Consider the following 20,308-nt stretch of genomic DNA (forward strand, 5'->3'; position numbering starts at 1 on the left):
ATTTTGCATACATTAAGGTCCGTGCTTTGTGCTGTACCGTTTAGTGGAGTGTGACAAACGTGTAGTGTCCTGTATCCACAATTACAGTATCCAGAGAATAGTTTCACCTTCCCTAAAAATCCCTCGTGCTCATTAACCTATTCAACACACCCCCACCCCCGCTCCCTGCAAACTCATGGTAATTACTCATCCTTCCACTGTTGCTAAAGTTCTCTGTCTTTTCCAGAATGTCATGTAATTGGAATCAGTGTCTTAGTCTGTTCAGGCTGCTCTCACAAAATACCACAGACTGGGTGGCTTATAAACAACAGAAATTTATTTCTCACACTCTGGAGGCTGAAAGTCAGAGATCCAGGATCCAGTATGGTTGAGTGAAGGCTCTGCTTCAGGACACAGACTTCTTGTGTCCTACCATGGCCAAAGGGTGAGGAGTCTCTCTGGAGCCTCTTTTATGAGGCTGACCCCACTCATGAGGACTCCACCTCATAATTTAAGGACCTCCCAAAGGCCCCACCCACTAGTATCCTCACCTTTGGGGGTTAGGATGTCAACATATGAATTTGGGCAAGACAAACATTCAGGCCATAGTACACAGTATGTATTTTTTCATGCTTCTTTCACTTAATATGCATTTAGGATTCATTCGTATGTTTTGTGGCTTGATTGTTCGTTTTCCTGCCAAATAATGTTCCATTGTGTAGATGTGTCACAGTTTCTGTTTATCCATTCACCTATTGATAGATATCTTGGTTGCTTTCAGTTTTTAGCAATTATGAATAAAGCTGGCTTAAACATTCATGTGCAGACATTTTCAAATCAGTTGGGTAGATTCCTAGGAGTGTGGTTGCTGGATCATATTGTAAGACTTTGTCTAGTTTTGTAAGAAACATCGAAACTGTCTTCCCAAGTGGCTGTACCATTTGGCATCCCCACCAGCAACACATGAGAGTTCCTGTTGGTCTGCAGCAATTTGCACTGTCAGTTTTTGGATCTTAACCATTGTTATAGGTGTGCCGTGGTATCTTATTATTGTTTCAATTTGCAATTCCGTAATGACCAGTAATGTCTAGCATTATTTCATATGCTTACTTGCCTTCCATGTATCTTCTTTGATGATAGGTTTGTTCAGATTTTTGCTCATTTTTGAAATCGGGTTTTTTGTTCTCTTATTGTCGAGTTTTAAATTTCTTCATACATTTCAGATACAAGTCCTTTATGAGACGTGTTTGACACATATTTTCTTATAGTCTGTGGCTTGTCTTTTTCCTTCTCTTAACAATATCGTCTTCAAGTCTCTGTTTTCCTATTTTCAATTTCATTGATTTATGCCCCAATTTTTATTGTTTCCTTTCTTCTGTTCGCTTTAGGCTTAAATTGCTCTTGTTTCTCCAGTTTCCTACGGTGCAAGCTTAGATTATTGATACTTAGATCTTTCATCTTTTCTATTATATGCATTTAATGCTATAAATTCCCCATAAACACTGTTTTAGCTGCACATGACAAATTTTGACAAGCTGTATTTTCATTTTCATTTAGTTCAAAATATATTTTAATTTTAATTGAGACTTCTTTAAACCATATAATATTTAGAATTGTGTTCTTAAATATACAAATATTTGAGCATTTTCCAGCTGTTTTTCTGTTACTGATTTCTCATTTAATTCCACTATGATCCAAGATCATACTTTGATGATTTCTACACCTTTAAATGTGTCCATGTGTGTTCTTTAGCCCAGAATGTGGTCTGTCTCGGTGGATGTTCCATGTGAGCTTGAGAAGAACCTGGGTTCTACTGTTTTGGATGAAGTCGTCTGTAGATCAGTTAGGTCAAATAGACTGTTCGTGCTGTCCGGTTGAACTCTATCCTGACTTTCTGCTGGCTTGGTTTGTCAGTTACTGAAAGAGGATGTTGAAGTCTTCAGCTATCATAGTTGGTTTGTGTATTTTTCCTCTCAATTCTATCAGGTTTTGCCTCCTTTATTCCGACCCTCTGTTGTTAGATGGAAACACACTAAAGACTGTGCTGTCTTCTTGGAGAATGACCTTTATATCATTAAGTAATGCTCCTCTTTTTCCCTGATAATCTTCCTTGTTCTGAAGTCTGTTTTGTCTGAAGCTAATTCTTGATCTTCCAGCTTTCTTTTGATTACCATAGCATGATATAACTTCCTCCGTCCCGTTTCTTTTAATCTACCTGAGTCTCTATATTTAAAGTGGGTTTCTTGTAGACCACATATAGTTGACTCTGCTTTTGTATCCACTCTGACAGTCTCTGTCTTTTAATTGGGGTGTTTGGGTCATTCTCATTTAAATGTGGTTATTGATATAGTTGAATTGACACAGTTAGATACATATCTAACTAACATGATCCAATATCTACCATGTTTGTAACATTTTTCTATTATTTTCATTTATTCTTTTTTTTTTCCCGTATCTTTTCCTGCCTTCTCTGGTTTTAATTGAGCATGATTCCATTTTATCTCCTCTTTTAGCATAAGAATTATACTTCTCTTACAGGTTTTTTCAGTGGTTGCTCTAGAGTTTCCAATATACATTTTATTTTTTAATTTTTTTGTTATTTTTTAAAATTGGCATATAGTTGATTAGAGTTTCCAACATGCATTTTAAACTGATCTGTATTCACCTTCAAATAACATTATACTGATTCACACCTACTACAGGGGCCTTATAACAGTGTTGCCAATTTCTTTTCTCCCTTGTGACACTGCTATCAATCATTGCATTTATACATAAGCTATAATCACCCAACACATTGTTACTGTTATTTAAAGAGAGAGTTATCCTTTTGATGAATTAAACATATGAAAAGTAAAAGAATTTATTTTGCTTTCTCTTATTTCTCCTTCAGTGCTCTTCCTTTCTTCATGTAAATCTGAGTTTCTGACCTATTTCATTTTCCTTCTCCCCAAAGAATTTCTTTTAACATTTTTTTCAGGTCGGGTCTGCTGGAGATAAATTCCCTCCATTTTTATTTCTTGGAGAAACAAACACCAAAAAAGCCTTTACTTCACGTTTTTTTAAAATAAATTTATTTATTTATTTTTGGCTGTGTTGGGTCTTCGTTGCTGCACGCGGGCTTTCTCTAGTTGCGGCGAGCAGGGGCCACTCTTCCTGCACTGTGCAGGCTTCTCATTGCGGTGGCTTCTCTTGTTGTGGAGCACGGGCTCTAGACGTGCAGGCTTCAGTAGTTGTAGCATGCGAGCTCAGTAGCTGTGTCTCGTGGGCTCTAGAGCGCAGGCTCAGTAGTTGTGGTGCACGGGCTTAGTTGCTCGGCGGCATGTGGGATCTTCCCGGACCAGGGCTTGAACCCGTGTCTCCTGCATTGGCAGGTGGATTCTTAACCACTGCGCCACCAGGGAAGTCTTCTCCTTCACTTTTGAAGGATAATTTTGCCAGATACAGAATTCTAGGTTGGTGGGATTTTTCTTTAACCCCTTTAAATGGTCACTCCATCTCTTCCTACTTGCTTTCCTGACAAAAAGTCCACTGTAATTCTTACCTTTGTTGCTCTACAAGGCAGGTGTAATTTTTTTGTCTGGCTTCTTGCAAGATTTGTTCCTGGTTTTTGGTTTTCTGCAGGTTGAATATGATATATCTAAGTGCAGATTTGGGGGGACTTTTCCTGCTCTGTGTTCTCTCAGCTTTCTTGATTTGTGGTTTGAGGTCTGTCATTAAATTTGAAAGTTCTCAGTCATTATCACTTTAGATATTTCTTCTGTTCCATTCTCTCTTTCTTCTCCTTTTGGTGTGATGTATATATTATACCTTTCTAATTGTCCCACAGGTCTTGGATCTTCTGTTTTCTGTTTTTCTTTCTTCTTCTTCTTTTTTTTTTTTTTGCATTTCAGTTTGGGACGTTGCTATTGATCTGTCTTCAAGCTCACTAATTCCTTCCTTGCTGTGTCCAGACTATTAATGAGCCCATCAAAAACATGCTTCATTTCTGTTAGTGTTTTTGATTTTTAGTATTTCCTTGGATTCCTTCTGAGTTTCCATCCTCTTCTTACATTACCCATCTGTTCTTGCTTGTTGTTCACTTTTCCCATCACAGCCCTTAGCATATGAATCATAGTTATTTTAAATATCCCATCTAATAATTCCAAAATCACTTCCATTTCTGAATCTGGTTCTGTTGTTTGCTCTGTCTCTTTAGACTTTTTTCTTGCCGTGTAATTTTCTGTTGAAAAACTAACATAGTGTATTGGGTAATAAGAGCTGAGGTCAGTAGGCCGTAAATGTGAGATTTTATGTTTACAGGGCTGGGATTTGGTTTCTGTTTGATGTTTGTTCTTGCTGGAGGTGCCAGAGGCTTCAGAGTCATCTGTTTCCCTTGGGCTTGGACTTCCCTAAGGACCGCTCCTTGTGTCTTGCAAGCTCTTTCAGCTAAAATCCACCGTAAGGGTACTGGAGCCATGTTAATATCGTGGGGAGGTTTATGGGGCTGGGGGAAAGCATTCTGTGATTTCAGGCTCCTATGGGCCGTGGCCCTGTGCTTTCATACATGTGTCTTGGCCTTTTAATCCCCCCCTTAGGTATAACAGGAAGGCCAGAGGGGCATGGGGTCAGGAAGTGCCCTTCCCATGCTCCCCTGTCAAATGCATGGCAGGAATTAGTTTGGATAGCTGGGAATTCAGAAAGTTTTTCAACAGTTGGTGATCTTGTAATTCACTCAACCTAAACATCCTTGTCTTACTGCAGAGGAGACTAGAGCTGTCTGAGCTTCTTGTTTAAAAAAACTAGTTAGTGCTTTGAAGGAGGGTTTGATCCAGATTTTCTACTAGTCTCTCTCCACTAGTCTCTAAGGAGAAACCTGAGGGTTGAAACAACTTGCAGTATAATAAATATATGCATTTGTTCTTTGTTCACTGTGCCTGGCACTGAGTAAAACCTTTCCAGTCTCCTGAGTGATGAGTGACTTCTGTCTGCTAATGAGATGACTCTTGGCTGGGGTCCTCTAAACAGCTTCAGGATGGGGGCTGTCCCAGAAAGACCAAGCTATTATTAGAGGATTGGAACTTTCAGCCCCAGACCCCAGCCTCCTGGGACAGCAGAGGGGCTGGAGATTGAGTTCAGTCACCAATGGCCAGTGACTTAATCAATCATGCCTCCATTAAAAAAACCCTAAATAATGGGGTTGGTCAACACGTGGCAGTGTTGGGAGGGTGGCGCACCCACAGAGGGCATGGAAGCTCTGTGCCGCCCACCAAGGCCCTCCACACCTTGTCATGTGTTTCTTCCATTTCGCTGTTCTGAGCTGTATCCTTTATAATAAAGCAGGAGGCATTGTTTTCCTGGTTTTGTGAGCCATTCTAGCAAATTACTGAACCTCAGCAGGGGTTATGGGAACCCCTGATTTGGAGCCAGAAGTACAGGTGGCCCCAGGTCTCAGGACTAACTTCCGAGGTGGGGGCAGTGGTGTGGGGCTGAGCCCTGAACCCTGGAGCTCGCACGAACTCTGGTTCGTTAGTGTCAGAATTGACTGGAATTGTGGGACACCCAGTTGGCGTCTGAGAGTTGGAGAACTGGTTGCGGGTGTGGAAAACCCCCACACAACCTCCTCTTTCCATTCATGTGAAAGGAAAAGAAAGGAGGCTGCTGTTACTGTTTTCAGATATGTTCAGTGACCATGGGAGCAATGAGAAGCTCTCTTGTTACTGAATAAGGTCCAGCTGCTCACCACTCAAAAGTCAATACTCAAGAGGGGCAGGTGTTGGTAGAACGGAAAGTTGTCTTTAATCAGAATGCTGGCAATCTGGGGAGATGGTGGACTCAGTGTCCCCCAAAACCACCTCCGAAGATTCTGCTCGGCCATGAAAGTTTTAAAGGGAAAAAAGGAAGTAATCTCAGTTAATCGTAGACATGGGGGGTGGTGTCAGACCCATCACCCTCCCCACCGTGTGCAGGCTTGTCAATCCTCGTGATGCTATCCTGTTCACACAGTTTGTTCTGTTCACGTGATTACTGAAGGGGAAGCTAGGGAAGAGATCTGGTCATCTGTTAATTACTTCTTCTTCATTTCTACGTCTTTGATCTACGGGAAGAACCGACAGGTTACCAAGATTTGAAAGGTGTGCTTGGGCCGGAGATGAGTAGAGCCTGGGGGTGCCTGGTTTAAGGCTGGTGACAAGACAAAGGGGCCTCCTGCAGAGAGCTCTTTCTTGCCCAAAGCTGCTTACACTCTAGCACCTTCCTGCAGGATTCTCCCTCAGTTTGAGGATGCAGCTCGAATGTAGAAGTGAGGAATAATTATTTTTCATAGCTTTAACAAAAAATAGAATAGGTATTTTAGGGGGCATATGGTTAAATTTTAGGTTTTAATTTTACCTGTGATTCTTAGCAAATTGGCTTCTCTTGGTATCAGTTTTGCAGAGGAAAGGGCTGTCTGACAGTAGATGTGTGGAGCGAGCATCCAGACACTGGTTTCCCCCTAATCTTTGCTGGTTTGCATCTCTCACACTGAGCCAACTGACAGGAAGGCATCATTACTCCAAGTGTGTGGAGAACTTGCCATCAATGTATGAACAGCTGTCTGGAAACTATGAAAATTTACACCTGAAATCAGGAGTTATGTGCTAACTGTGAGAGCCAGGTTTGGGTGGGCGATTGATAAACCCAGCGAGAGCCTGTTTTCAAAAGAAGGCAGCTGGGAGGTGAGTTCACATGGTTTTAAAATTACTTGCCCTCCCACGGTGAAAAAGCCACACCCACAGCAGCATCACAGGAGGACGCCTGGCCTGGTCCCCTTTATTCACCAGACATCAACCTCGGGTCTTTTCTGTGGATCAGGCTGGACTCCTCCTTCTCGCCATCCCATACCTGTCACAGGTGTGGCAGTTCTGGACTTTGCTGCTGTGACACCTGCTGCCTCCTTGAGTGGTTGCCCTCTAAAACAGGAAAGGAAATTTTGCATGAATCTGTAGCATCTCCCATTGCTTTATGGTCGAACCCCATGTTTTCTGCATTAAAAGAGAAACATTATTGGAATGATATAATATTGAATTTTCCTCTGGTATGTGTAATACACTTGAGTGTTTTAACAAGCCAGCAGTTATGATAATTTTAATGGGAGATTCGTGTTCCGTTTTGCATAAGTGATGAGTTTAAATTAGATTGAGTCTTTGAATGTAAACCCCAAGAGTGTACAGATCTAGTTCCTTAATGCTTTGAGGTCTGTCCCTGTCTATTTTTATTAAAATATTTCTTCATTTTAAATTATTCTGTTTACCCGGGTATTTTAAAAGGAAGAATCTTTTGTCTGTGGCTTGATAATTAACCTAATCTGATTACTGTGGTTTTTTATGAAACAATAGGGCAGAATATGTCAGCAAAGTTTTAGGCACATCAGACTTAGTATAGCATCTGTGGTCCCACAAATTTAATATTATTTATGGTAATAGCTGTATGTAGTTCTATGGATGTTACTCAGAATTAGTGCATTGCATCTGGTATTTGAGTTTGGCAATAATTGAGAGATACATTTGGGCATCAATTTAGTCCTATTATAGCATTGCTATTTTGTGTAATTATGAAACTGAAATGCTCAATTCTTTGTTTCCCCTTGAAAGCATCATTTGCAATCTTACTTTGGTTTTGTGTTAAGTAAAATGTTCTTAGTAATTTGGCAGAATTATACTTACGTATTTATTTGTTTTTTGTTCATATAAATATAAAAAATAACTAGCCTTAGTTCAGTTCTTCTCCATGATGGGCCTTGGTGATGTTGTTAATTTGCCTTCTGACTTCAATTTAAGAGCCCTCTTTTAAAAATGAAGGAACTGTGGTTCCCAAAACATAGGACATTCTAAAAACTTGGCTACATGACTAACTAGCAGAGCTGCGATCTGAACCTTCATTTTTCATGTTTTTTAAAAATGTTTAATTGTGGATAATTATGCACAGACACAGGCATAATTAATAATATGCACAAACATATGCATGGGTAAAGAATATAATATGCATTGAACCTTTGTGCACCCATCACTCAGCTACAACAACTCCTGGCCATTCTTTCCCCACTATCCCCTACCATTTCTCCCTTGGATTATTCAAGCAATCCTGAGCATCATATTATTTCATTCAAAACACTGAAGTATGTATGTATCTCTGAAAGAAAATTAAATAGCCGCAATGCCAATAAATACCAGTGATTTGTTTTATCATCAACTATGCAATGTTCCGATTTCTCTAACTGTATCTGTCTGTGTCCCTCTGTCTTTTTGTATTTGGTTGTTATGTCACTTAAATCTCTCTCTCTTATCTTTTCTTGCTGGACCAGATGGGCTGTAGCACCCACATATCCCTTGATTATCTCTCAGGATGTACACTCCTAGAGAGATACAGTGAAATTACTTATTTTACGGTCTTCATAAAACCATTCTCTGTAGTTAAGCTGCCAACCCAGTATACTGGTCTGTTTCATTTTGTTCTGATTTTAGAGATGTTTTGATTGAATTTCATTTTATGATTTACTGTTACAGAGTCAAATCTGTACAACAAAGGATTTTTGGAGGATTCTAGTTGTCACCCCTGTCCCGTTTATTCTGTTTCTATGTCTCCATGCCCCTGCCCCCCGCCACTGCCACCCTCACCCCCACCCCAGAGCAACCACTCGTAGGTTTTGGCTTTATGCTTTCGCTTTTTTGTTGTTTTTTAAAATATTTATTTATTTATGTTATTTATTTGGTTGCACCGGGTCTTAGTTGCAGCAAGTGGGCTTCTTAGTTGCAGCAAGTGGGCTCCTTAGTTGCGGCTTCGCGGGCTCCTTTAGTTGTGGCTCGCCAGCTCCTTAATTGTGGCATGTGAACTCTTAGTTGCAGCATGCATGTGGAATCTAGTTTCCTGACCAGGGATTGAACTGGGCCCCCTGCATTGGGAGCTCAGAGTCTTAACCATTGCACCACCAGGGAAGTCCCTATGCTTTCATTTAAAAATGATAAGCGAGCATGTGCACTCTCCGCACACTGCCTGTATATGTGCGTGCTACACGCACTGTCCTACTGTCCTGGTCCTTGGTTTGTAACTTAAGGTATATCCTGGGGGTTGGTCTCTGTACAGAGTTATTTCCTATCCTTCTTACAGCTGCATTGTCCTCTTTATACGGAGGGCTGTTACGCTTTTGTCTGTGATGCAAGTTACACCCTACTCCCTAATGTATCATTTGTCTTTTTTATTTACTTCTGGTGGGGTTTTGACATGTAAAGATTTTTATTTTATGTAGTTAAATGTATCAGTCTTTTCTCTATTGCTTTGGAGTGTGAGTAATAGTGCAGTTTCTCAATTTGTAGGTCATAGAGGGAAGAACTCTTTGTTCTCTTCTAATATTAAATGGGATCTCTCCCTCTCTCAAGTTTCTGACCTATTTGGAATTAATCCTGATATAATTTGTGCAAAACAGATGTATATTTTTCTTTTTCTATGTGGCTACCTGGTTATATCAATACCACTTATTAAAAAGTCCGTTTTTCCCCCAGTGATTTTTTTAAACAATTCTTTTTATTTTAAAAAATTTTTTATTTATTTATTTTTGGCTGTGCTGGGTCTGCGTTGCTGCTCATGGGCTTTCTCTAGTTGGGGCGAACAGGGTCTACTCTTCTTGCGGTGTGCGGGCTTCTCATTGTGGTGGCTTCTCTTGTTGGGGAGCCTGGGCTCTAGGCACGCGGGCTTCAGTAGTTGTGGCACGTAGGCTTAGTAGTTGTGGCGCACAGGCTTAGTTGCTCCGCGGCATGTGGGATCTTCCCAGACCCAGGCTCAAACCTGTGTCCCCTGCACTGGCAGGCGGATTCTTAACCACTGAGCCACCAGGGAAGTCCTCCCCCAGTGATTTTAAATGGCAACTTTATCATATACTAGATTTCCACAGACAAAGGGTCTATTTCTGGATATTTAGATTCTCTTCCATTGGTCTGTGAATCCATACACCATCACTATGCTGTTTTGATAATAGAGGTTTTATAATACACTATAGTATCTGGTATGGTTAGCCTTCCTTGTTGTTCTGCTTTGCTAAGGTTTCATTAGCAATTCTGGCTTGGTTGTTCTGCTAAATGAACTGTATAATCAATTTGCCTGGCTTTAGGAAACAATGATGTGATTTTTAAATTGATATGATATTGAATTTGTAGATTAACTTTGAGAGAATCGACATCTATGTGATGTTGAATCTTCTTGTGCAGGAACATGGCATATCTTTCCACTTATTCAGACTTCCTTTTTCTTCCTGAGTGTTTCACAGTTTTGTTTATACAGGCTTTAGACATTTCTTTTCAAGTCTCCAGTGATAGTACTTATTTACCTATTTTGCTATTGTAAATGTGGTCTTCAGCTATGTGTTCCAACTGCTGTCTTTGGTGTGAATGAACATTATTGATTTTGTGTATTTATTTTACAAGCTGTTTTTTAAAACTAAGTTTTCTTCCTGTTTGTGTGTGTGTGTGTGTGTGTGTGTGCTTGTTTGGCACAAGGACTCGTGACTTTCCACATGTATAAGCACATCAGCTACAAATAAGGATAATTTAACCTCTTCTTTCTCAGTCTTTATGCCTTCAGTTTATTTCTCTTGTCTAAATAATGGGTGAATCCCTCGAACTCGGTGCTGAAGAGTCATGGACATGGAGGGTGCCCTTGTCTTGCTGCAGACTAGAGCAGAAAAGCCTCACGTTCTCCCGTGTTCATTAAGATGCTGGTTTTCGAGCTGAGGGTTATGTTGTAAATGTACATATATCTTCTATCATGTTGGGATAGACTCATCCTTTCCCTCAATTCCTATTTTATTGAGTGTTTTTCATATGAACAGATGCTGAATCGCATAGCTTTTCTGCATCCCTGAGATGCTCGTGTTATTTTTCTCCTCAGCTCTACGCATGTGATGGACTGTATTTCCTAATGTTAAATCGCGCTTGCATTTCCAGAATGAATTGCGTTTGGATTAGCCTCTGTCTTCCCGAATCTGCCAGCTTCCCTGATCTTACCTGCAGCTGGGCGAGCTCTTCGTCTGGCTCACAGCTTTACAGTGTTCAACAGATATGTTTATCGAAGGAACATTGAGTGGATTGTCTTCCTTTTACATTAATGATGACATCAAAAAATATTAAACCCATGCACATTTCTAATAAACTAAGCACAACAGAAAATGACAACAGCAAAAGCAATTAACAGAGTTGTATTGATACCACCCAGAAATGGTCAGTCTTTCCTATTCAGTGTCTATAAATTGAGAAATCCCTGGATGCATATGCTGGTAAAAGACAGAAGCTACTAGGGAATGACACTGTCTAGGTTTTAAACAGTTGTTTTTATTTGAAATTAACAGAAGCAGCACTGATGTGAGACCAAAGTTACTTCTAAACTTGAGGTTGGTTCTCCTTCCCAAGAAGACACGCTAGTTCCTAGAGTGAAGGGAGAACACTGCCAGTGCCCCCCAGACCCTGTTCGTTGTTTTATCACCTCTCTCTTTCTTCCTCCACACAGTTAAGGTGGCGATCTCACACTTTACCCCCGGTGTTACTGAGATTGTCACTCACATCTGCTCGGTTCCTCACTTTCCAAGTTGTTTATTATCTGTGTGATGATGGTGCGGGTCTAATTCTCACCCTGTGATTGGCTTCCTCAGTTCTGACTCTTGTCTCCCCGTGTATCAGCTCCAGTCCTCCCGGTGTTGGATTGATGTTCTGATTAGGATCTGGGGTTCCGTATGGTGCTCTGGGAGCTTACGTTTCTTGGTGTCTGTTTTCTGGTCAGTTGTCAGGCTGTTTCGCAGTTTTTCTGGTCCTGTGTGTTTACCTGTGCTGTCGCGGGAGCGTATCTGTTGGAGGTGCACCTGGCAGCGCTCTGTCGCAATGCTCTGGCCTGTGCTCCTGGGCTCCTGCATGCTGACAAATTTGTGGCTCTCCACCAGCCTGGTTTCTACCCCCAGGAGAGGGTGGGGAGACCAAAACACCGAGGCCGCCGCTGCGAAGGCCCCGGGGTCTTATTTTCCTCCCAGAAACTCAAGCACTGTCCCCTTGGGCAAGCCGGGCAGGTCCCACCCCACAAGCACTGGCCCGGCCCTCCATCCTGGCCCTTCTTCCTTTGTGGAGCTCATACATGCACGATATGAGCCTCTATTCCAAAGGGATTTCCCTAGAGTGACTTGCAGGTGAGAATTCTCAGGACGCTGCCAGCTTACCTTCTGTCTCACGGCTACCTTGGAAGATGAGGGCAGGGCAGGAGTCAGGAGCCTTTGGGACCTCCTGTTTTGCCACTTATTTCTGTCCCCAAGGCCCCTCTCAGTTCAGAGAGAACGCTGTGCCTCTGTTTTCCTTTTTTGGTTGATCTCTTGAGCCGTCTGCCCTGTAGGTTTCACGAGGAGCTGGGGTTTGTGGGCCTGCATTCCACGGAGAAGACCTGGGAGGGAACCCGAGCGGGGTGGGGTGGGGGCCTTGCACCTCAGTCACCCGCAGAGGCCAGGTGGACATCCACAGAGGACCACCTGTACCAGGCTATACAGAGGGCTCAATGGGTACCATTTTAAACTCTTCACGTTATCCTGTGTGATAGGCATTCCTATCAAACAGCTTTTATTGGTGAGTCAACTGAGGCACAGAGGTTTGGACCCAGAGAGTCCTGGTCTGGAGCCTGTGCTCTTTGTGTGATGCTACCTATGTGAGGAAGGGCGGGAGGGGACCTCGGGCCATGGCGGCAATTACCGTGACGGTGTTGACAGTCCCACAACATGTGAGCAGGCTTTGGGAGACAAGAGCTGAAGACATTCTTTAAAGAAATTACTCTGGGAACCAGGCTCGAATCCATGACTACTCTCCGAGTGCATTTTCTGCTCTTGTAACACTGTCAATCATTCTAGAAATCGCTTCCTACTCTGTGCCAGGAACTGCCCCAGGCGCTTTATGTTTGTGTCTTTCACCTTCCCACTGACCCCAGGAAAGCTCTGATCCCCGTGTTATTGAAGAGGACACGGGGTCAGAGAGAAAGGAGGTGATCCCACTGGGTCAGCCAGTGGGCGAGGGGTGACAGCTGGGCCCCAGACCATGCTTTTTGAGTGACACTGACCTGCCTGAGGTAATGTCACTGAGCTTTTGAGGCTGAGACTTGAAGAGTTCTCTGCTTTGTCTGTGACCAGCCTTTACCAGGAGTGAGTTTAGAAAAAGTGTCAAAACAAGTCACCCCGTGTTTAAACAAGCATCAGAGGGTCCAAATTTTTGTTCGGGGTGGTGGTGGTAATTGTTGAGGTTACAGTGTATATAAAAGAAGTGATCTGTAGACAGGGATCTTGGGGAAAGAAACTTACATAATTTTCAACTGTTTGTCTCCCAGAAAAGTCACAGAAATATGTAAAAACATTATCACTCATTAGTTGACATTTAACCAAACGTATTATTCTAAAATAGGATAAATAAAAACTCCTTAGTAGATGTCTTGGTCAGCTGGGGCGACCATGGCAAAACACCACAGACGGGGTGGCTTAACAACAGATGTGGATTGTCTCAAAGTTCTGGTCAGGTTCTGGCGAGAGCCCGCTTCCTGACTTGCTGCTTTCTGGCCGAGTCACCACATGGCCTGTCCTTGGGTGCCCGTGGAGAGGCCATACTCTCTTGCTCTTACCCTCTGTGTAAAGGCCACAAATCCTACCAGGTTAGGACCTCACCCTATGACTCATCTACCCTTAATTTACCTCCTGAAAGCCCTATCTTCAGATGCAGTCACATTGGGGGTTAGAACTTCAACGTAAGAATTTTGGGAGGACACAGTTCAGTCTATAGCAATAGGGAAGTTGTTTTCTCCCTGAATATGATTTCTTCCTTTTATGTTTTTTTGCTATATTTATATTTCACCCAAAGCTGGATTATAAACACCAGTGGGAAGAATCTGTGTCTAAATGTCTCATCTACAAACCACCCAGCTTATTAATATTAATTTTTCACTGTCAAGTGGTATTTATGATAACGGTAATGGGAGTGATCAGTATGTTCAGATTATTTAAATATTCAAGTATTTTATTTGACTTGTTTTTATAAGTATTTTCTTTTTTAAAAAAATTTTATGTATTTATTTAAGTATTTATTTATTTATTTAGGCTGCACCAGGTCTTAGTTGTAGCATGCATGTGAGATTTAATTCCCCGACCAGGGATCGAACCTGGGCCCCCCTGCATTGGGAGCGTGGAGTCTTACCCACTGGACCACCAGGGAAGTCCCTTGACTTTTATTTTATTCAACTTCGAGTATTTTTATATGTTAGCTGAAAATCATATATTATTAATTTTTACAAGGTGGCTGTTCAAATTTTCATTCTGTCTGAGCAAGTAATCATCCTATATTTTTTGTATAGAAGAAAGGATAGGGTACCCTGTATGGCTTTAGGAGAGAGATACATTTGAAATTTAATGTTCTCATTTAGTTACAGAAAGCTAGAGAGAACTACTGCTTTAAACAGCTGGGTTCTTGGCAAATGAACTTAAAAATAAAAAAGAATATTTGCCAATTTCTTTTCTGTCGGTCTCAGGTCCTTTGATAGAACTTCCTCTTGGGAAAAAAATATCAGACAAGTATTAAAAATTGGCTTAGTGTGATCAGAAAGAAAAGTCTATCTTTTTAGAAATGTGCTGAATTCTAAAAGTTAATTAAGAAGACATTGTCACATGGTCTTCTACACTGGTTATATTTAGCTTTTCCCTTGAAATAAGATACCTCTTTCTTCTCGGTAAATGTGACTATCTTGGTGTCTTAAGTCTTCCAGCCATACAGGATCACCATTTCCTTTAATATTCAAGTGAGCAAGCTCATGCCCTAAGCCCCTGTATTTGGAAAGCGCCACGTGCTCTGTCCCCAGCTTCCATCACCAAGGATTGCTGTAGTCCTGGAGATTTTCCGGGTCACCCCGACTCCAGTTTACTCCCTCCACTGAATGCTTACGCTCCCTGAGCACTGGGCCTCCCACGATTGGCCTGTACCCACCCCACTTGCCCCAGGCTGGGTACCACTTCCCGTCCCAAAGGATCACTGGCCCTGGTTGTGACAGCAGCCCACAGCGTACCCGCCACACTGCTTGGCAGTCCTGACACTTGTTCCTGGGCCCCGTGATCATCACATTGCAATGGTCAAGTCTTTGACCCCACTGCTAATCCTTGGAAACAAATGATCTGTTCTCCATTCTTGTAGTTTTTCCTCTTCCAGAAGGTCATCTACATGGACTCATGCAAAACATACTCTCTTGAGACTGGTTTCATGAGTTTAGCATGATGCATTTGACTCAGCCATGCTGCTGTACCTATAAGTAATTGTGTTCCTTTTTATTGCTGGGTGCTATTCATTTGTATGGATGTAACACAGCTGCTTTATCTCTTAACCCATTAAAATACTGCTTTATTTCCACTTTTGGTGATTATGAATAAAGCTCCTATAGACACTTGTGTGTATGTTTTTGTATGGATGTAAATTTTTATTTTTTTCAGTGAAATACCTTGGAGTAGGGTTGCTGGGTCAGATGTAAATGTAACTTTAACTTTGTAAGATGTTGCCAAACTGTTTATCTGAGTGACGTTTACATCCCACTAGCAGTTGTTCTGTATCCTCTCCAGCACTTGCTTAGTTTAGCTCAGTTTTGTTTGTTTTGCTGTCCTAATATGTTGGATGTGTAAATTTGTATGGAGAAGAAGACCCCAAATAGCCAAAGCGATCTTGAGAAAAAAAATGGAGCTGGAGGAATCAGGCTCCCTGACTTCAGACTATACTACAAAGCTACAGTAGTCAAGACAGTATGGAACTGGCACAAAAACAGAAACATAGATCAATGGAATAGGATGGAAAGCCCGGAGATAAACCCATGCACCTATGGTCAACTAATCTATGACAAAGGAGACAAGAATATACAATGGAGAAAAGAGAGTCTCATCATAAGTGGTGCTGGGAAAACTGGACAGCTACCTGTGAAAGAACAAAATTAGAACACTCCCTAACACCATACACAAAAATAAACTAAAAATGGACTAAAAGACCTAAATGTAAGACCGGACACTATAAAACTCTTAGAGGAAAACATAGGAAAAACACTCCTTAATGTAAATCACAGCAAGATCTTTTTTGATCCACCTTCTAGAGTAATGGAAATAAAAACAAACAAATGGTACCTAATGAACCTTAAAAGTTGTGCACAGCAAAAGAAACCATAAATAAGACGAAAAGGCAACCCTCAGAATGGGAGAAAATAATTGCAAACGAATCAATGGACAAAGGATTAATCTCCAAAATATGCAAACAGCTCATGCAGCTCAGTATTAAAAAAACAAATAACCCAATCAAAAAATGGACAGAAGACCTAAATAGACATTTCTCCAAAGAAGACATACAGATGGCCAAGAGGCACATGAAAAGATGCATAACATCACTAATCATCAGAGAAATGCAAATCAGAACTACAATGAGGGGGCTTCCCTGGTGGCGCAGTGGTTAAGAATCCGCCTGCCAATGCAGGGTACACGGGTTTGAGCCCTGGTTCGGGAAGATCCCACATGCCGTGGAGCAACTAAGCCCGTGCACCACAACTAATGAGCACACGTGCCACAACTACTGGAGCCCACGTGCCTAGAGCCCGTGCTGTGCAACGAGAAGCCACTGCAGTGAGAAGCCTGCACACCACAATGAAGAGTGGCCTCCTCTCACCGCAACTAGAGAAAGCCCGCTCACCACATCGAAGACCCAATGTAGCCAAAAATAAGTAAATAAAATATATTTTTTAAAAAAAGAGAGGTAAATTCAGTTTCTTCTTTGCAAGTAAGTTAATACAAAAGGAACACATTTGCTGAGCTCTGTGGAAGTAATGGCAGCAGACTGCAAATGGTATGAGTTAATGGAATGACTCACACTGGCTATTAGAGTTGCACAATTTAAAAATGTATCTATTTATATAAAGTGCACGTCACAGATTATGAGGGATGATACCCTTGGGTTCTCTTTTCTTTCTCATTTCTTTCTCATTGAGTCCTAAGGCTGATATATTAAGACATTTAAGAGATTCACATGATTGCAATTCTTGATCAGGGATGCCCAAAATTAAACGGTAATCTCTTGAGAGAGCACGTTTCTCTGTTGGTAGCGTTCTCTTAGCCGTTTCTGCAAAAATTGTGGTGTGGGCCCAGGCAATTTCCATGAGCATGTGCTTTCCAAAAGATAAACTCACCGGACCTAACTAAAATGTGCTTTCTGGGATGGCTTTGACGCAGCTGTCCGGCTGGAGTTTATTATGCACAGAGTATCAATGCTAAAATGGTGAAAAGATGGGGAAAGCCCTGCTTGCGAGGCAAGGCTGCCTTTACCATTCTTTCTAAACAGACTCAGGGGCTTTAGAGAAAGTTACTGGTAGGAAATGGTTGGGGGGGGGGGGCGGCTGGCGACGGCAAACTAGTCCTCAGGGTCTTTTATCCTTTTTATGCCCAGTTTTGTGGGGAAAGAAATGCTTTTACTTCCCTTCCACGCTCTTAGCCTTATTTTTCTCCCACGTTCTTCCTGGGAGTCTCCTCCACCTACAAACAGTCCCGATTTCAGAGCTCTCGATACTTTCTACGGATCTGGCCTGAGCTGTGCGGTCCTGAGCTGAGCCGCACACTCGCTCAGGACCTTTGCTTCCTGTTCTCTATCTTCAGGGTTTCGTAAGGACGACACTTAATTCTAATAAAACACACGGCTGGGACCCGCAGGGTTGCGCGGAGACGCCGCCACCGCGCAACCACCAGCCGAACCAGACCGACCCCCAGACACGGCGCGGCCTCGATGACGTAGCGCGCAGCCCCCTGACGCAGCGCGCAGCCTCTGTGACGCAACCGCGCCCTCTCCGGCCCCGCCCAGGGCCGCCAGGAGGAGCTACGCGCAGACCCTCATCCCCTCAGCCGCTAGTTGCGGGGTGTTCGCGTAGCGCGGGACCCGCCGCCGCGACATGTCGCAAAAGCCGAAGAGCCGGGGCCGCGCCGGCACCCAGGCCGAGCCGGGCAGCGGCGGCGAGGAGGCCCCGAGCACGTCCCGCGGGCCGGGCGGCGCCGCGTCGCAGGGCGGCCGGCGGGCCGAGGCTCCCCCCGCGCCGGGGCCGCGGTCGCAGAAGCAGCTGGAGCTGAAGGTGGCGGAGCTGGTGCAGTTCCTGCTGATCAAGGACCAGAGGAAGATCCCGATCCGTCGTATCGACATCCTGCGGCACGTGGTCGGGGACTACAAGGACGTGCTCCAGGAGCTGCTGCGGCGGGCGGCCGAGCGCCTGGAGTACGTGTTTGGGTACCGGCTGGTGGAGCTGGAGCCCCGGAGTAACACCTACATCCTGGTCAACACACTGGAGCCGGTGGAGGAGGACGCGGAGATGCGCGGCGACCAGGGCACTCCCACCACCGGGCTGCTTATGATCGTGCTGGGGCTTATCTTCATGAAGGGCAACAGCATCAAGGAGACCGAGGTCTGGGACTTCCTGCGGCGCCTCGGGGTGCACCCCACCAAGAAACACCTCATCTTCGGGGACCCGAAGAAGCTCATCACCGAGGACTTCGTGCGGCAGCGGTACTTGGAGTACCGGCGCATCCCGCACACGGACCCCGTGGACTACGAGCTCCAGTGGGGCCCGCGCACCAACCTGGAGACCAGCAAGATGAAGGTGCTCAAGTTCGTGGCCAAAGTCCACAATCAGGATCCCAAGGACTGGCCGGCGCAGTACTGTGAGGCTTTGGCGGAGGAGGAGGCCAGGGCCAGACCCCAGACCGAGGGCACGGCCCCAACCCCAGCCCCTTCCTCTTGAAACCTGAGACAGACTCGGAGAGACCCTGGGGAAGGGCTGGGGGTGGGAGGGAGCATCTTGCTGTAACCCTTAAATGTGTGTAATAGTTTTAGGATGTGTTTGCAATCTTTTCTTCTTGTGATATTATAAGTCACTTTGGTTCCGAATTTTCATTTATAAAAATATTAGGGGATGATTTGTTTTGGTTTGTCTTACTGTCTGTATTTTTTTTATTGGTATAAAAATCTTGCTAGCTTTATAAAGCGAATTGGAAAGTTTTGTACCATGTTATGGAAATAGACATTTAAAAGAAAGAACACGTCAGTAAGTTGCTTTCATACCAGGGAAATAAAACGAAGTGGCTCTTGTCTGGCCTCTGGACTACTCAACTCTGTAAGGAAAAATAAAAGTCTATAAATTGAAAACTAAAATGTAACTGCCTATATCTCTATTTATCTTAGCATAGCCATTTTAAAAACATATTTCCCATGTGTGTAAGTGTTATGAGTCATTCTAAGCAATGTATGCATTGTATTTTTTCCAGATAAGTTTTTGTGTGGCTGACCATTTAGTTCCTTTTTTTTCTGGGTTTTTTTTTTTGTGTTTTGTTTTTTTTTGGTTTTTTTACTATAGTTATAATAAACACTGTATTTTTGAAGCAAGTAAGCATTGTGCACTTATTTTAACCGTAAGTCATGAGAAGATTTCATTACTGAAAAACAGCATCTTAACAAAAAAAGAAAATTTTTACCACGTATCATTCAGGTAAATAGTGTTTTGTGGAAGTTGCTCTATTTTTATGTGTGTGTGCATATTGGATCATGATGTAAAATATATTTCTTTCTGTGGGTCACAGAAAAGTGTTAATGATTAACCATACCTACTTGAGAATCAGACTACGTGGGATCAGAGCCTCCCTCTGCATAACTGGCTGTAGGAATTTAAGCAGGTTAGGTTGTATACAGACCTTTCCTCACCTGTAAAATGGGTTGATGATGCATGTTGTCGTGTGTGGTAGTGTGATAATCAGATAGGGAAGTATACCTAGAGATCTTGGCACAGTCCGGGGCTGTGGGGGATTTTACTTGTTACTTTGTTCCTTAAAATTTGTTTATTCTTGGTCTGGAGCAGTTAAAAAAATTTTTTAAAGGTTTTCTTTCATTATCTTGTTCTAAATCATTCCTCGAATTGGAATTACTGGTTCAAAAATATGACTATTCTAGTCTGACTCTGTTGTATGGTTTTATGGAAAAACATAACTCATGGTTTATGGTGAGTAGAGCCCATGTAAACAGTAAGAGTAGAAAGTAAGATCTACCCCAGGTTGGAGAGGTCTCTGTAGTGTAGTGAATAGCATATGGGGTTTCGAGGTTGTCTGATAGACTGAATTCAGATTACGGCTCATGCTGTGGCAACATGGTGATTTGGCATAGGTTTTAAGCTCCCTTAATCTCAATTTCTTTATGTGTAAAATGGGAACAACAATAATTATATCACAGTTAGTTGTATGGATTAAATGAGCCTGAAGAAAAGCTGGTATAGTGGC

At 42.8% G+C, this 20,308-nt stretch overlaps 2 protein-coding genes across 9 annotated transcripts in view; both read left to right on the forward strand.

Annotated features, from left to right (window-relative positions):
• Positions 1–20,308, forward strand: part of ENTREP2 (endosomal transmembrane epsin interactor 2) — a 371,116-nt gene that overhangs the window by 248,349 nt on the left and 102,459 nt on the right. The gene's annotated exons all lie outside the window — the stretch shown is intronic.
• On the forward strand, positions 17,855–19,420 carry NSMCE3 (NSE3 homolog, SMC5-SMC6 complex component). Its single transcript, XM_030878407.2, has one exon. The coding sequence runs from the start codon at positions 17,944–17,946 to the stop codon at positions 18,781–18,783; it is 840 nt and encodes a 279-aa protein (XP_030734267.1). The 5' UTR covers positions 17,855–17,943; the 3' UTR covers positions 18,784–19,420.

Source organism: Globicephala melas, chromosome 2 (genome assembly GCF_963455315.2).
Source record: "Globicephala melas chromosome 2, mGloMel1.2, whole genome shotgun sequence".
In the NCBI taxonomy this organism is placed as follows: domain Eukaryota; kingdom Metazoa; phylum Chordata; class Mammalia; order Artiodactyla; family Delphinidae; genus Globicephala; species Globicephala melas.